At 40.9% G+C, this 14,590-nt stretch overlaps 1 protein-coding gene across 4 annotated transcripts in view; it reads left to right on the top strand.

The window, feature by feature from the left end:
• Positions 1–353: 353 nt before the first annotated feature.
• The window catches only part of srpk1b (SRSF protein kinase 1b), a 40,385-nt gene continuing 26,148 nt past the window's right edge, over positions 354–14,590 (top strand). The window contains exons 1-2 of one of the 4 annotated variants that reach the window (XM_017450128.3): positions 354–506; positions 1,574–1,628. In XM_017450128.3, coding sequence (XP_017305617.1) covers positions 494–506; positions 1,574–1,628 — 68 coding nt within the window. In that variant the 5' untranslated portion in view covers positions 354–493. Of the gene's footprint in view, positions 507–1,350; positions 1,453–1,573; positions 1,629–13,427; positions 13,644–14,590 lie in introns of those variants that run through there. The other 3 variants (XM_017450130.3, XM_017450131.3, XM_017450127.3) reach the window with 3 other exon arrangements.

Genomic DNA, 14,590 nt, shown 5'->3' with positions numbered 1-14,590 from the left:
GAAGCTTCAATAATAATAATCTTACAAAAACAACTTCTCCAACTTTACATTGTTTTTTTTTTTTTATTTATTTATTTATTTATTTTACATCTAACAACCCTGCTGATAATTCTTTGATCAACAAAACAACTCAAAACAACCCTAACTTGTGGGGACTGAGGTAAACTGCGCTACCACTTTGGACCACCAGATGGTGGTAAAAGCCCGAAAATATTGTCCGGATCCTTATCATACTGTCACATCGAGTACATAAAAAAGTACTGAAGCAATCATATGCTTAATGTTGCTATTATACATACATATATAAATGTAAATATGTTGTTATGATGATAAATAGTTTATAATATTGCATGTATTTATATTCTCTATTTTAAAAAATAAATAATTAAACATGAAAGTTTTGGCTAAAGGGGACAGAAAGGGTACTTTGTGTGACTAATCAGAAGGGGGTTTTGTGTGCGCCAGGACCACGCTACAGAGCCGGTACTACAGCATGGAGAGGAAAGGTGAGCTTATAATATCACTGCAGTTTACATTCCTGAACATAATCACATACTGAGGTGTGTTAGGAAAATGTTAGCTGTACCTATGATATTAGAAAGAAAGAAAAACAAAACAAAAAACTCCAAGAAGTACAACTGTTCACTGTGATTCCTGAACAAAAGCCTCATGTTACTGCTTAGTCCCACACACACACGCACGCACTCTCAGTGTAATGAGAGCTAAAGTGCTAACTTGGTAACAGTAAACAAGTCACACGAGTGTTAAATAATAATACAGAACACTACAGTCTGTTAGGCTTCATGTAAATATCCACTGTTTATAGTTTACATTAAACACCTTGCGCAGTTTTAATAATTATAACCAAATATCCGCTGCATTTTAACGCTATTCTACTATTTGTATACTCCTTCGCTACCACTTAGTTATATATAGCCTAGCTAACAATCTTTATTAACCGAAATAAACCTTAAACCGAAAGCAAATCTGCTACATGGTGAATATTTTCACTCGTAGCATTGCTAGCTAGTAATGCTATCTTGCACTGCCTGAGGTTAAAGTTTTCAGGCGGGTAATTCAGCTCTCATGAAAATAATAAATACATTCGCTGGGTTTTATTTATTTAATTTTTTAAAGGACACCAATGTATGCAGTCTGAATTTACTCCTGGCGTGTGTTTCATTACTAAACATTAACGTAGTTCGTCAGGTTTAAGTGTGGAAGAAAAAAAGAACAAGAAGTTAACTATTCCTCCTCCATAACCAAGGACGAGTCGCAAATGTCTCCCTACTAGACATTCAGGGCGCTACATAAACTGACGAGGGCATTATTTTAAACCCTAGGTAGTGCACCTATGTAGGGCGCGTGGAAGGGTTTGGGATCCAGGTCAGATTATTAGCAGTTGTACACTTGCTAGCAACTTGATATTAGCTCTTGAAATTTACCTCAGAAGTGAGTTAAACTCCGCGAACAGAAATACGGGCATTATTATTGTTATTGTTGTTGTTGTTTGTTATAATATTGTGTTTTGTTTTGTTTTTTTTTTTGCTTATTATTATTCATGTCACAATAGTGCTTGCACTCCAAGCGAGGAAGAAAAGAACCAAGCCGAAAAAGCCTGGTAAAAGGTAAGTTGAAAACTTAAACTCAAAGGGGGGAAGTGCTGTGCCTGGCAAAAGTATTCACCCCCTTAAAAGTTATCAGTATCAGATTCGTCTGGATTACAAATGACACTTATAAAGTATTTTTATTTTTTAAATTTATTGCAAACCAGGATACCCTGAAATGACATTTTTAAAATCAGCAGTCATTATTTGAGGGGGGGCCCTGAAAACTAAGTATTCAACCATTTTATAATTGGTAGGACCAGCTTTTGCTGCAATAAGAGCTTTAAATCTGTTCCAGTGACTTCCTACCAGTTTCCGCACACTTCTTGGGAGTGGTTTTCGCCCATTCGTCCGTGTAGATTTTGCTGCAGGTTCTCCGGGTTGGTTGGAGGTTGTTTGTTGACTGCAGTTTTCAGACGGTGCTGCAGATTCTCACTGGGATTCAGATCTGGACTTTGACTCGGCCACTGTAAAGCTGTCACCTTTTTTGTTTAGTTTTATAGTGGGTTTTTTTTTATTATTATTGTTGTTGTCATTCATCTATATAGCTTGTATACATCTGAAGAAGAAAAAAAAGTTGTTTCTCCAGGATCATGTTGCAACACAGAAGACTACAACATGCAAGACTGCATAAAGAAGTGCGAGACGAGTGTAGGACAATAAATACACAGGGCAGGACAATAAATACACAGGACATGGGCTGTAAACTATTGTATAGTGTAGAAGCAATAAGTATTGCTGCTATATTGCCGATAGAAATGAGTTGCATAATAGAAAGTGTCTGGTGTCGAGTTTTGTAAAGTGCAGGTGTGCAGTGTTATTGAGTCATACTGGGTTAGGTCTTTGACAAGCCCATGTGAGCATTGGGAGGCACCAGCGTGCTGAGTAACTTTAGGCCCGTCTGAAATGAACACTGAACAAACTCTCCAACAAGTATACAATACAATAGCAGGCCTACTTTGTGTTTAGAATTTTGTACAGGAGCAGAATTTGGATCAACATGTTCTGGGCTAAGTGCACTCCCCTGTGGTGAGATTATACCCCCTGTGGTAGGGAACACTCTGTCTGAGGAGACACTCGTGCCCGGGATACACCGATATCTTTTTGCAAGGTGTGACGAGAGTGGATACTCGCTCTGGTGTTGCTTCCATCAGTCCAGTGTAGAGCTGCAACTAACGATTATTTTCATAATCGATTAGTTGGCCGATTATTTTTGCCGATTAATCAGATAGGGGCGGGGAAAGCTTTCAGTACCATTTTTTTTGTTTATTTAAAATATAATCCACAAACTGAGTGTTACAAATATAAACTTCAGATTAAAACTTTACACAACTGTTTGTCCAAAACTTAAAAGAACCCTATACACACGCACACACACACACACCAGAATATATATTATTAATTTAGGACTGGAGTTTAATTGGGTGCTTTTTATGCATCCATAAACATAATGCATAAATACTATAAAATAAATTTTATATATATGAAATTTATAGTATTTATGCATTATTTTTTATGGATGCACAAAAAGCACCCAATTAAACTCCAGTCCTAAATGAATATTAAAAACTCCTTTTCACTGCACCTTGTGGCTTCTGTTACTCGCTGCCTTTAGACATATTATCGTACTTATGTTCACTTTTGATTATAGTGTTTTAATTAGACATTACAGATGCTACACTCTGTATCAGCGCGTCTACACTGCGCGTGATCAGCAACGCGGCCTCGTTACTAACACTATCGCTTCCGTTATAATAAACAACAGAATTTACACTGCACGCGCGTAAATACAGCATATGATGACAATAAACTTAAACTAAACCTTTTAAGCAGCTTGCACCAGTTTCCCCAACCCCTTACACACAGTGGAGCATTTTGGATATAAACATAAATTTGTCCTCGTGCATCAGTTTGATTTCCACAGTGTTTAAAATGCGCCCCTGCCTTCGAGGACTTGGCGGTTACAGACTTTCTTCCTCAGTCACGTGACAATTAGGCCTCCGTTTAATGGTGACAGGTGGGGAATAAAAGGTAACGCTGACAGAAAGTAAACTGAAGGAAGTCATTATTGGTGACTCTGGGTGTTTGCTAATGCTAGTGTGCATATGACGTCATCTGCCGTCGTGGCTTATACTACCGGTTAGTTAAAAAAACACTAGTGTTATATATGAGATGATATTACCTTTCTAAAATCCACACACTAGACGGTAATGCATAGTGTAAGTGTACAGTACTTCATTTGGGACACACTTTAGTATTTACTCTCCGAAGCGTGTTTTCTGAACAGAAGTAACGTAATGAGTAAATATGCTCCGTGCCACGCGCAGACCAACTAATCAATAATAAGATTCGTTGACAACGATTTTCATAATCGATTATTATCGATTAGTTGTTGCAGCTCTAGTGAATTGGCTCCAGCGAGTGGCATGGGAGCTGCCTCTTTTTATCTCGTCATCTCCTCCTCTACCAGGTTATGTGTGGTTTTTCTGTGTGAGGGTCTCACTGCACCATATGTTTGTCCAAGTAGGTCAGCTAGAGTGAAAGAATCCCTTGGTGTCTTGATGGGGCTGCAGAGATGTCCTCTTGCACAGGACCTTGAATGGCTTCCGCATCAGTCTCTCCTGTCTCCTCTCCAGTCTCTCTGCTGAAAAACAGCAAAACAACAATGTCAGATTAGCTTTTGATTCTCTGGGAATTAGTGAATCACTAAATGGTCCCAAATACAAACAATGACAATTCTAGGCCATTAGGTTTTCATGTAATATAAATATTTTGATGTACTTTAATTTTCTTTATATAATTCACCAGTATTTATGCTTTTTCAACTCAATGTGAATGGATATTTTTTAAAATCTCGTACTGTCGACAAAGCAGTCAAATGTTTATTGGCAGAGCTTACCTGGCTCCTTGCGGCTTTTGTAATGACTCGCATAAATGTCCTGGCATTTGTCCTCGGACAGGAAGGGCAAAGCCTTAAACCTTGGATCCATAGCTGAGGCCACATAAAGAATCTCCTTCTGCTCATCATTCAAGTGCCTCTTGTTGAGATCCAGGCATATGGCAGATTTGATTTCTTTGTCATGGTGGAATCGCTGGGGCTCTCTTGTAGATCATGGATCATGGCATGGGGTGGTGCCACAACTGATCGTGTTTGCGTGCTCTCCTCTGACATCACAAGTGTAGCTACCTTCATGGGTTTCATAGCAGTGATAATTCCTTCAGCAGATGTTGTCTGACTCACTGATGGTGTAGACTTCCTTCTCAGTCTTCCTCACTTCACCTGAGAGGAGGGCGGGACAGGTGTCTGGTGCTGCTCCAGAAATCACTGCAGCATGTCAAAAGCACTGTTCCACCTGGTGACCACGCCAGCCATCAGTTTGTGTTCGGGCAGCTATCGATTTAGTCGATTTAGTTTTTGCCATGGTACATGGCTGGCTGTAGTGCTGTGTGTAAAAAAGCTAGTTATGCGTCTCGCTCTTCCCAGCATGCGTGCGACTGATGGGAGATTCAGTGCTTTTGATGGTGTGCATGAAACATTTTACATGTAACATACCAGCCAGCTGCGCTGCTATGGTCATATTTGATGCGTCGTCTGTTATGATGACTGGGTCTTTCCCTGTTATGTCCCATTCCTTCAGTGCAGTTTTCAGCAACTCCACAATGTTATTGCCAGTATGGCTCTCACGCCTCTGAAATGTGGTGTGACATAATCGTGACATACGACTTGCTGGCTCTAGAGGTCCACGCATCGCATGTCAGGGCCACACTCTCTGGTGAGGTAAGCGATGTTTTTACACTTTACCTCTTCGTAAAACCTGGGCACCGCTACGTCCGTTCTGTATCTGCGAGTCTGGATCACATAGCGTGGCTCCATAGTGTTCACCATATGCCTGAACCCGGGGTTTTCAACCACACTATATGGCCGTAAATCCTTGCAAATGAAATGCACCACCGACTCCGTTATCTTCTTTGTACGAGCTGAGGTTGACGGAAGCTTCTTGGTGGTATTATCCAGTGTTTACTGGATAGTTTGCTTTGAATCACCAGGTTTCTGCTGAGGTCACAGTCCCGCCATTTTATCAGCATGGTGTCTTGTTAAGTGATAACGCAAGTTGGTTGTGTTTCTTGAATATTTTACTGTAGCCTGGAAAAGCTTACAAACGACAAGACAGACAAAGTACTTGGTCAGTGGGAGCTGGGGTGGTCTTCCCCACGAGTATGATGTTCTGTGCATAACACCGCGCATAGAAATCATTCAGTATGTCTGGGAGTGAGGCGTCACCATCACAGACAAGTGGTGTAGCTTTGTAGTCTGTGGTGGGCTGTATGCCTTGCCACATGCTCTTGTGTCCTTGATATTTAGGAAGCGACTGTGGATTGTGTCTGTGTGGTTGCGCTTTGCCTCTCTGATAGTCCGGGGCAGGTTGGCCCTTGCTTTGTGGAGGGCTGCTTTATTGTCAGTGTCTCAGATTTTCATCAGCAGTCATACACAGTTTCTGGTTTGCACGTGTGGTGATGGCCTTGAAGGAAGTTACATCATCTGTGCACTTGCTGACGTAGTCCGTCAGTGATGCTGTGTGTTCCTCCAAGTCTGTTGTTGTGGGATTTCGTAGCCTCTCTGAACATATTCCAGTCGCTGTACTCAAAACAGTCCTGAAGTGCTGAGATGGCTCATTTCAGGCGTGGTCTGCATATTATTTAATGAAGCAAGTAGTAATCCAATACCAACTGGGCCTGTGTGAAAATGTATTTGCCCCGTAGTTACTAATTCCCCAAATCTATGAAACCCATTTCATAATGGGGTTCAGCTGGACTAGACGCAACCTGATTACTGCAAACCCCGTTCAATCAAATCAACACTTAAATAGAACTCTTTCAACAAGTTGGTTAAAAGATCTTACCCAGTAACACACTATACCAAAGTTGAAAGAAATTCCAGAAATGATGAGGAAGTAGGTGATTGAAATACATCAGTCTGGGAAGGGTTACAAAGCTATTTCAAAGGCTCTGGGACTCCAAAGAACTAATAGCGGCGAGGTAAAAACCACTGCTCAAACCTTTTGGGAGAATTTTCTGTGGATTGATGCGTTGAAAGTGGAACTGTTTGGAAGACAGGGGTCCCGTTACATCTGGCGTAAAAACCAAACACCAGATTCCACAGAAAGAACATCATACCTATGGTCAAGCATGGTGGAGGAAGTGTGATGGTGTGAGGATGCTTTACTGCTCCAGGGCAACTTGAAATAATTGAGGGAAACATGAATTCATAGTCCTGCTGCAGGGAAGCATGAGGACTGCAGATGTGGCCAGAACAATAAACTGCAATGTCTGTAATGTAAGATGCGTAAGACGGTGCTACAGGGAGACAGGAAGGACAGCTGATCATCCTCGCGGTGGAAAATTACATGTAACCGTGTGTGTCCCCAGACATGATTGAGAACTTGCAAATGCCTAGGTGGAAGAGTGGAGTAACATCTCACAGCAAGAACTGACAAATCTGGTGCAGTCCATATATAGTTTGTGTTTGTGTGTGTGTGTGTGTGTGTGTGTATATATATATTACACGCAAATGAGTAATAAATAATTCACTAGTTATGCCAAAATATGCTACAACAGACAAGGCAACTTGCACAACATGACTGATGAGATGAGAGACGAGGACTTGCATCACTGTGTGCTACTGGTTCTCACACTACACTGCAGGAACGGGGGAGAAACCTATTTCTGTCAGGGACATTTGTGAGTAATGCTCAAAGCTCTGAAATGAACAGAGGTTTTTTTGGTGAAGAACTAAGAAAGAGTAATTATTTATTCTTTGTTGAGGCTTACCTTATTGATGGTTTGCAACTTGCTTATCCGAGTCGATGGTTTTAACTACCATCCTGAGGTGACGGTACAGAGAAGTATCCAATCAGCTGTTTGATTAGCTTGGTGATGAACTTCTGCCCCAGAAAAACGTTCATACAAGTGTTCGTCAAAACACTGACTGTTGATTCTTGTTGCCAGCTTACCTTTCCATTTGAGATTAAGCCAGCACCCCCTTTTATTTATTTATTTCTTTGTTTGTTTGTTTGTTTGTCAATGCATAGGACTCTCACCGTTATTTTAACATTCATGCAGCTATATTGCCTAAATGCCTTTTTACATTCATTCGGATTAAGGCGCTTCACAAGAGCCTGAAGAAGCATCTCAAACGAGGAAACTCAGCATTTGATGGTGTCTGTGGGTTCCAGACTTCAGATCTGCATCCAAGTATTAAAATAATACTACTATTTCTGATTGTTAGTTTGTCAAATTGGCAAATAACAACGGAATGACTATGTAAAAAAAAAAAAAAAAAAAAACAAGAAAAGAAAATGGCTGCAATTCCTAAACGGTTAAAGCAACATTTTTGTTAAACCCCTTGAGTTAAAGCTGAACGTCTACACTTCAATCACATCTCGATCGCTTCATTTCAAATCCATTGTGGTGGTGTACAGAGGCCCGTGTTTGTTACTTTGATACTCTCTCCTGTAAAGAAAGGTTTAAACTCAGGTTTATACCTAGGTCTGAGCACCGACACGTACAATTAGTGTATTAAATCCTCACAACATGCTTAACTCAACTCTGAATATGACCCATTTTACTAACTGTTCTTCCAATCGGCGAACAGCACACTTCACCATCTTTCTAGCTTTATTACCTTTTTTACCCAAAGTTGCAAGCAATACCCCTACAGTAAAATTTCTTATATTGAGTATTTATACAAGATATTAAGCATTTTTAATATGCATTTGTCATATTTATTAAATTATTTGTTTCCACTTCTGCTAACATCATTCATTGAATTGTAAGTGATTTCAGTGTGCTTTTGGGTGCCATCTTCTGTTAAGATGTAACCGAAAAAATCAGAGTAAGAAGCCAACTTGAGTGATTTCTGTAGCAAAGCATCACTCAGAATCACTGGTTAAGTATAATACGACTGCAGTATTACACAACACACTTTATCTTGCCAATGATCGCTATGACATTTTTAAAATGCACTTAGACTGCAGCGCATAGCCCGTAAAATCCATTGTTTCATGCATTATGTAGTAAACTTGCACTCTGAGGCCAGTTTGTTATGTACAGGTACAGCACAGTTACCGACTGTAGCCTTCCAATGACGGAAAGCGACCACCACTGAGCAGATATTATTTTGCGTAATGGATCAGAAGTAATGTGCTTCGATGGTATTGTGTAGTGGTGTTACAAGTGTAAAGGAACACTCCACCTTGAAATGCATTTAATATGCTGTGTACTTAAGGGATAACAGTCAGATTTCGTTGTTAATTCCTGAAAAACCAAGAGCTTCTTTCCTCGCTCGCCATTTTTCTCCAATGTTCAGTGTCATATTAGTAAGAAATCTAACGTAGAAGACGGTAAACAAACTGAATGCATGACAACTGTATGATGCAGTTAGTGATCTAAGAGATGAAAGCGTGATGTTATGAAAGTTGAAGCTTTGGAAGCTGACCTGTTTGAGCAGAGAGTCCAGATGTGGAGCTGAGCAAGCTGGACAGACTGGAGAAATTAAAGCGCTGCTACATTGCACTCCTTTTTTTTTTTTTTTCCTTTTCTTTTTAGATAGAGATGAAGCAAGAGCTTAATCCCACTGACACTTCTATCAGCAGGTAGTCGAATGGCATTGTGGGTAATGTAGGAAACAGTTAACCAAAGTGAAAGTAGACCGTGTTGAAGAAAACAGAAAAGACTGAGACAGTCAACTCAGAATTTCATTATAAAATGTTATAAGAGACTATAGCTCATCTTATTCCATCGTCCTCTAGCCTCCATCAGTGTCTATCAGTTTCCATCAGTTTCTGGGCACATTACTGCTGTCAGCTGGAGATGTTTGTTCTCAACCCAGTAGTGCACTTTAAAATCCATATTATAGCATACAGCAACTGTGTATATCCAATTATATACAGTAGAGCTGCCTGATGAAATGGCCACTGAATGGATCGTGTGTTTATTTATGTATGGAGTATGAGCCACTTTAATGAAAAGTTCAACCAAAACTTGGTGAGAAAAGGAAACTTTGAACAATAATCATGAATCGAAAGATTCAGAGTAAATGGGTAAATAAGTAAATTTTCAATTTCCTTTCCCCCGACTGAACCATTCATTTAATATTCAATTAACATACGGTTGGTTTTTTTGCACATTGTACAAAGCTCATACTCTGAATGATATTTGTATTAATACAAAAGTGGTTAGCACGTTCGCCTCACACCTCCAGGGTCTGGGGTTCGATTCTCTCCAGGGCCATGTGTGTGCGGAGTTTGCATGTTCTCCTCGTGCTGCGGGGGTTAACTCCGGGTACTCCGGTTTCCTCCCCCAGTCCAAAGACATGTATGGTAGGCTGATTGGCATGTCCAAAGTGTCCGTAGTGTATGAATGGGTGTGTGAATGTGTATATGATTGTTGCCCTGCGATGGACTGGCACCCTGTCCAGGGTGTACCCTGCCTTGTGCCCGATGCTTCCTGGGATAGGCTCCAGGTTCCTCGTGACCCTGAAAAGGAGTAAGCGGTAGAAGATGGATGGATGGATGGATGGATGGATGGACATGGAGTCTGTAGATTGTTAAGTAAACATAATATTTAACCTTTAGCTCTTAGAACCGACTGCAAGCGCAACCGAGAAGTCTCTCTACATGTACCGTATACAGCGTACAGTGGTGATTTGAGTGATCTTAAGTACAGTATTAGCACATTTTAATAGCACATTAGTTTTTCCTCCACAGGCAATTTATTTCCACCTGCAATATTGATTCTCCTCAAAGCTGTTCACGGCGTTTTAAAAGGATGATCATGTAAATAATTTGCTTTGCCTGGGTTTGTGGAGTTGTGATGAAGTGGCCACATCCACAGTGAACTGCTAATATGCCTAAAGGCCAGTCTTTCAGAGCAGGGCCCTGAAAGGTCAAAACCCAGCAGCTGAGCAACAAGTGACATTTGAATTCAGGTTTGTTTTTTTATGTAAATCCATTACGACATGGAAAAGTGACCAACCCAAATGGCTGACCCAGTAAATTCCACAGAGCAGTTCTGTGGCATGGGTTCCATACTTGTTGGACAGTGCTAACAAGCAATAATGATCATGCCCAAAGCCACATGCAGAAATGTATATACTTGCAGCAGAACGTTGGACTAGAACATCTGTGGTCTAGTGAGTGATTTTATGATTTATCCACCCCTGAACATTTCTTTGTTATTGTATACCAACAAACCTACAGCCTACAGTACAGAGGTGTACCTACTACTTTGGCAGTGGGACAAGTGGCACCAGTGACTACGTTTACATGGACAGCAGTAATCTAATTATATACCTTACTCTGAGTAAGACAATACTGTGATTAAGGTGTTTACATGATTACGTCGTCCGACATTCCCTCCAGAATTTCACGTATCAACATACAGTTCGTCTTCGTTATGGAACTGTATACAGTTTTGGATGTTTTTATTTATTTTTTTTACAAAAGCTTCAAGTCAGTTAATTATTTGTCACGCTGTACGTGCAAATGGACAACTGTTTGAAGCCATGGGCTGCGTCCCAACCCACGTACTTAACCGTCTATATAGTAGCTGAGATACAAGTATTTCTCCTACTACAGGCCTATAGTGGGCAAGTACGCGGTTTGGGACGCAGCCGTACTCTCTTGTTTGCCGTCAAACGGTTGAGCACTGCCGTGTACGATCGTGTCCTGTCGCAAAATGCAGTGAAAACTCCCACACGACGTTAATAGTGTAATTAAGGTGTTTACATGTCTGTAATGCACGTTGATAATGCGACCAAAACAGGAATACTCCATTATTGATGGAGTGTTCGATTTGTGTTTACTTCGAGTATGACTTTAATCAGATTAAGGTCATTAAAAATGGCTGTTTACATGGTATTGTCTTAATCGGGTTAATAATGGATTACTGTCGTCCATGTAAACGCACTGAGTGTTCATATTAAATGTAGGTGACCCCGGTTAGCCAGTCTTGAACTGAGTTTTAAGCACAGATAGTTATGGGGTCACTGCAGTCCTTTGAGTCAGAGAGCCTAAAATAGTGGCAAAAATTGGGATGCAGGCCCTGGCTGCTTAACACCAGAGCTGAGCGGTGCTCACACGCTTCCGAGACAGTGTGTTATTTTGTGTGTATGTGTCTGTGTGTTTGCTTGTTGCTCTTCTTTTTCTTTTTTCTTTTCTTTATCTCTCTCTCTCTAGAGGGCTGAGCCTCTGGCCCTTAGGAGGTCTGTTATGCAATGGTGCTATATGCCACACGCTGAGGACAAAGCGAGAGTATTTCTTATTTCTGGCTTGTGCACACAGCACGTCTGATGCAAGTTCATTGACCAGAAATTCAAAGTTACTTTATCTTGACAGGATCCTCTGGGAGAAATGGTGCTGTAAAGGTGCTTGCCTAACCTTTTCTTCCACATCTGTGGAGTAAACTTTATGGTATTCTAGTTAGATACCTGATTGTACCTAATTTACAAGCTCTTTATATCCTGTAACATATCTGGATCATAATTCATCTTGTTGTGTTTCATATGCTCCCCCCGGACCCCTTAAATTGGCATTCCTTAAGAAGCCCAGATTATACAAACAGTGGGATTTAACCAATTTGCCCAGTTCATTTCAGCCACCTCCACCAAGTGAAAGAAATACCACAGTGCTTTTCATTCTTATCATTCTTATGTATCCATTCTGTGCCTGTAATGCATTTCAAGACGCATCGAGAAGAATGGGAAGCCAGTTTAACTGGGATGACATTTCAAGATTGAATAATTTTGAATATTTAAACTGCCGGACACATGGAAAAAATGGCACGTACAGCACAAGACAGTAAGCCTTTATCATCTGCAGTATAGTAGGCACAATTCATTCCACAACATCCTCCCAAGGTGAGTTAACGTAAGACATGAATAACCTGCTAAATGAACTGTTTCTAAATATCTTAATGTATTGCCTGCTCAACAGCAACAAAGCACAGAATCTAAGGCATATGAGGCAGTTATACCAAAACCTGTCCTATGAGGGTTTTGCCCAATTTTCCAATTGTTTCCAATTTCCGTGGTAGATGTGGGTTACTGTAGGCCAGTTGAATCCTTTTAGGTAAAAAGTTTTTCTGTTTTTCAGCAACCCTAATAAATATGGTTCATTGATTATTTTTTTAATTTGTTTTTTAATGAATAAATATATATAATTAATTTGTTCTAGCAAGCTCCTATGCAAAAAGCGTTGGAAGTTTGTCCTGTCTGGGAGTATAATGTAATCAGAGTAATCATCATCATTGTATATCCTGGCAGCGTGGGATCATGTAGAGATGATGAAATCATTATGTCGCACAAGCCTACGCTGGAGTATTTCTTTAAACATCTACAGAATAGAGCTGTCAGTCAGTTTTCACTGGAACTAATTGTTTTCTAGAACAAAAATGGCTGGCTGTTTTTTTTTTTTTTGTTTGTTTGTTTGTTTGTTTTTTTAATACGCGTTGTTCTTGTGAAAAATGAATCTCCGGTCTCATTGCTAATGCACAGTATAAATAATTGCGAGGAACCTACAAAGTAATTGTCTGATGCAAACTGATGAAATCTGCTCCGACACAGCTGCGTTGTTTGTGTTCATGTTCGGCCCACGCTGCACGTGTTCTCTCGCTCCTGTGGGGTGTGTGTGTTTGTGTGTGTATGTGTGCACCATCCTGCTGGGTAGTGCGAGTGTCACTCAAGTCACCGAGCTACCACCTCCATCTCCTCTTCCTCCTCCTCTTTCCCTCCCCTTCATTTTCATGTTTTCTGCCTCGGTAGTATTCAGTAGTGCTGAAGCAGGCCGGCAGTGTGACAGGGTGCGAGAGAGAGAAAGAAAGAAGAGAAAACGCAGTACAAAAGGCAGAGAAAGAGGAAAAGAAAGAGGCTCTGGCTGCGCCGTCTTGTTCCACTTTTTCGTCCCACGCCATGTGGCTTTTGGACTGGATCGTTTCACTCAACACAGCTGTGGTGAAGCTGGCCAGTGGGCTCAGGTGCAAGTAAGTGTGTGTGTGTGAGTGTGTGCGGAGGCAATGCTGCAGCGAAGGGATGGGGACATTTTACTGACTTATTGATGAGCCAATTTATTTTTAATTAGCGGACCAACTCCAAGTTTTGGGTGGCGGGAGTGAAAGGGGGGGTGCGTGTCCTGACTGAGCAGGGTGTCTGTGGGACGAATGCTGATTTCTCCACTGTCTGAATTTGCTGACTCGTCCGTTGCTCTATTGATTGTACCTGGCTTATTTTCATCCATTGCTTCCTTGCTGCTGTTTACGTTCAGTTCATGTTGAGTTGTTCACTTGGCTGTTTCTCTAATAACTTCTTTCTCAGTACAGAATTGTGGTGGGGTTTTTTTTGTTTGTTTATAAGAGACAAACAATTGCAGATCAAACCTATAAACAGAAGCCAACAAACAAAAAAAAAAAAATACACAGTGCTACATAAGTACATCGTGGATTACACGCTGCCTTGCAGCAAGTGCTTGTGTTATGTAAGCACCTTCCTCCTCAGCTGCAGTACTGGGCTGTGCTCGACTGCAGCGAGCTCGCACCAAACCCACCAAACAAGGCCATGGGGAGATGCCTGAGGAGATGCACACTCCGCAGATGCTGTGCTATCCTGTTTTCGACTGTGTTTGTTCATGCCAGGATTATTGGTAGCTTTATCATCTGAATTAAAGTGCCATACACATTTGGTTTCAGTGAGCAAACCTGCTTGGTTTGACTGAGATGAGGTCTGAATGGAAACACAGGAATGAAAAGGTATATGCACTTTGTGTTCCAGTCTTGTGTTTTGTCTGGCACCCAGTTCATGCCATTTGATGACCTTTTTGTGGTTGTTTGTATAACAGTAATTAAAAAGCATAAGGGAGGTTGGAAATTTGTCATGCCGTCAAGTAGGATGCTTACAGTACCCTACTTCCTAACAGTCTCTGGGACTTAGCTTT

Source organism: Ictalurus punctatus, chromosome 21 (assembly GCF_001660625.3).
Source record: "Ictalurus punctatus breed USDA103 chromosome 21, Coco_2.0, whole genome shotgun sequence".
Classification (NCBI taxonomy): domain Eukaryota; kingdom Metazoa; phylum Chordata; class Actinopteri; order Siluriformes; family Ictaluridae; genus Ictalurus; species Ictalurus punctatus.
The sequence above is the reverse complement of the archived record's forward strand: the minus strand, read 5'-3'. Positions and strand labels throughout refer to the sequence as shown.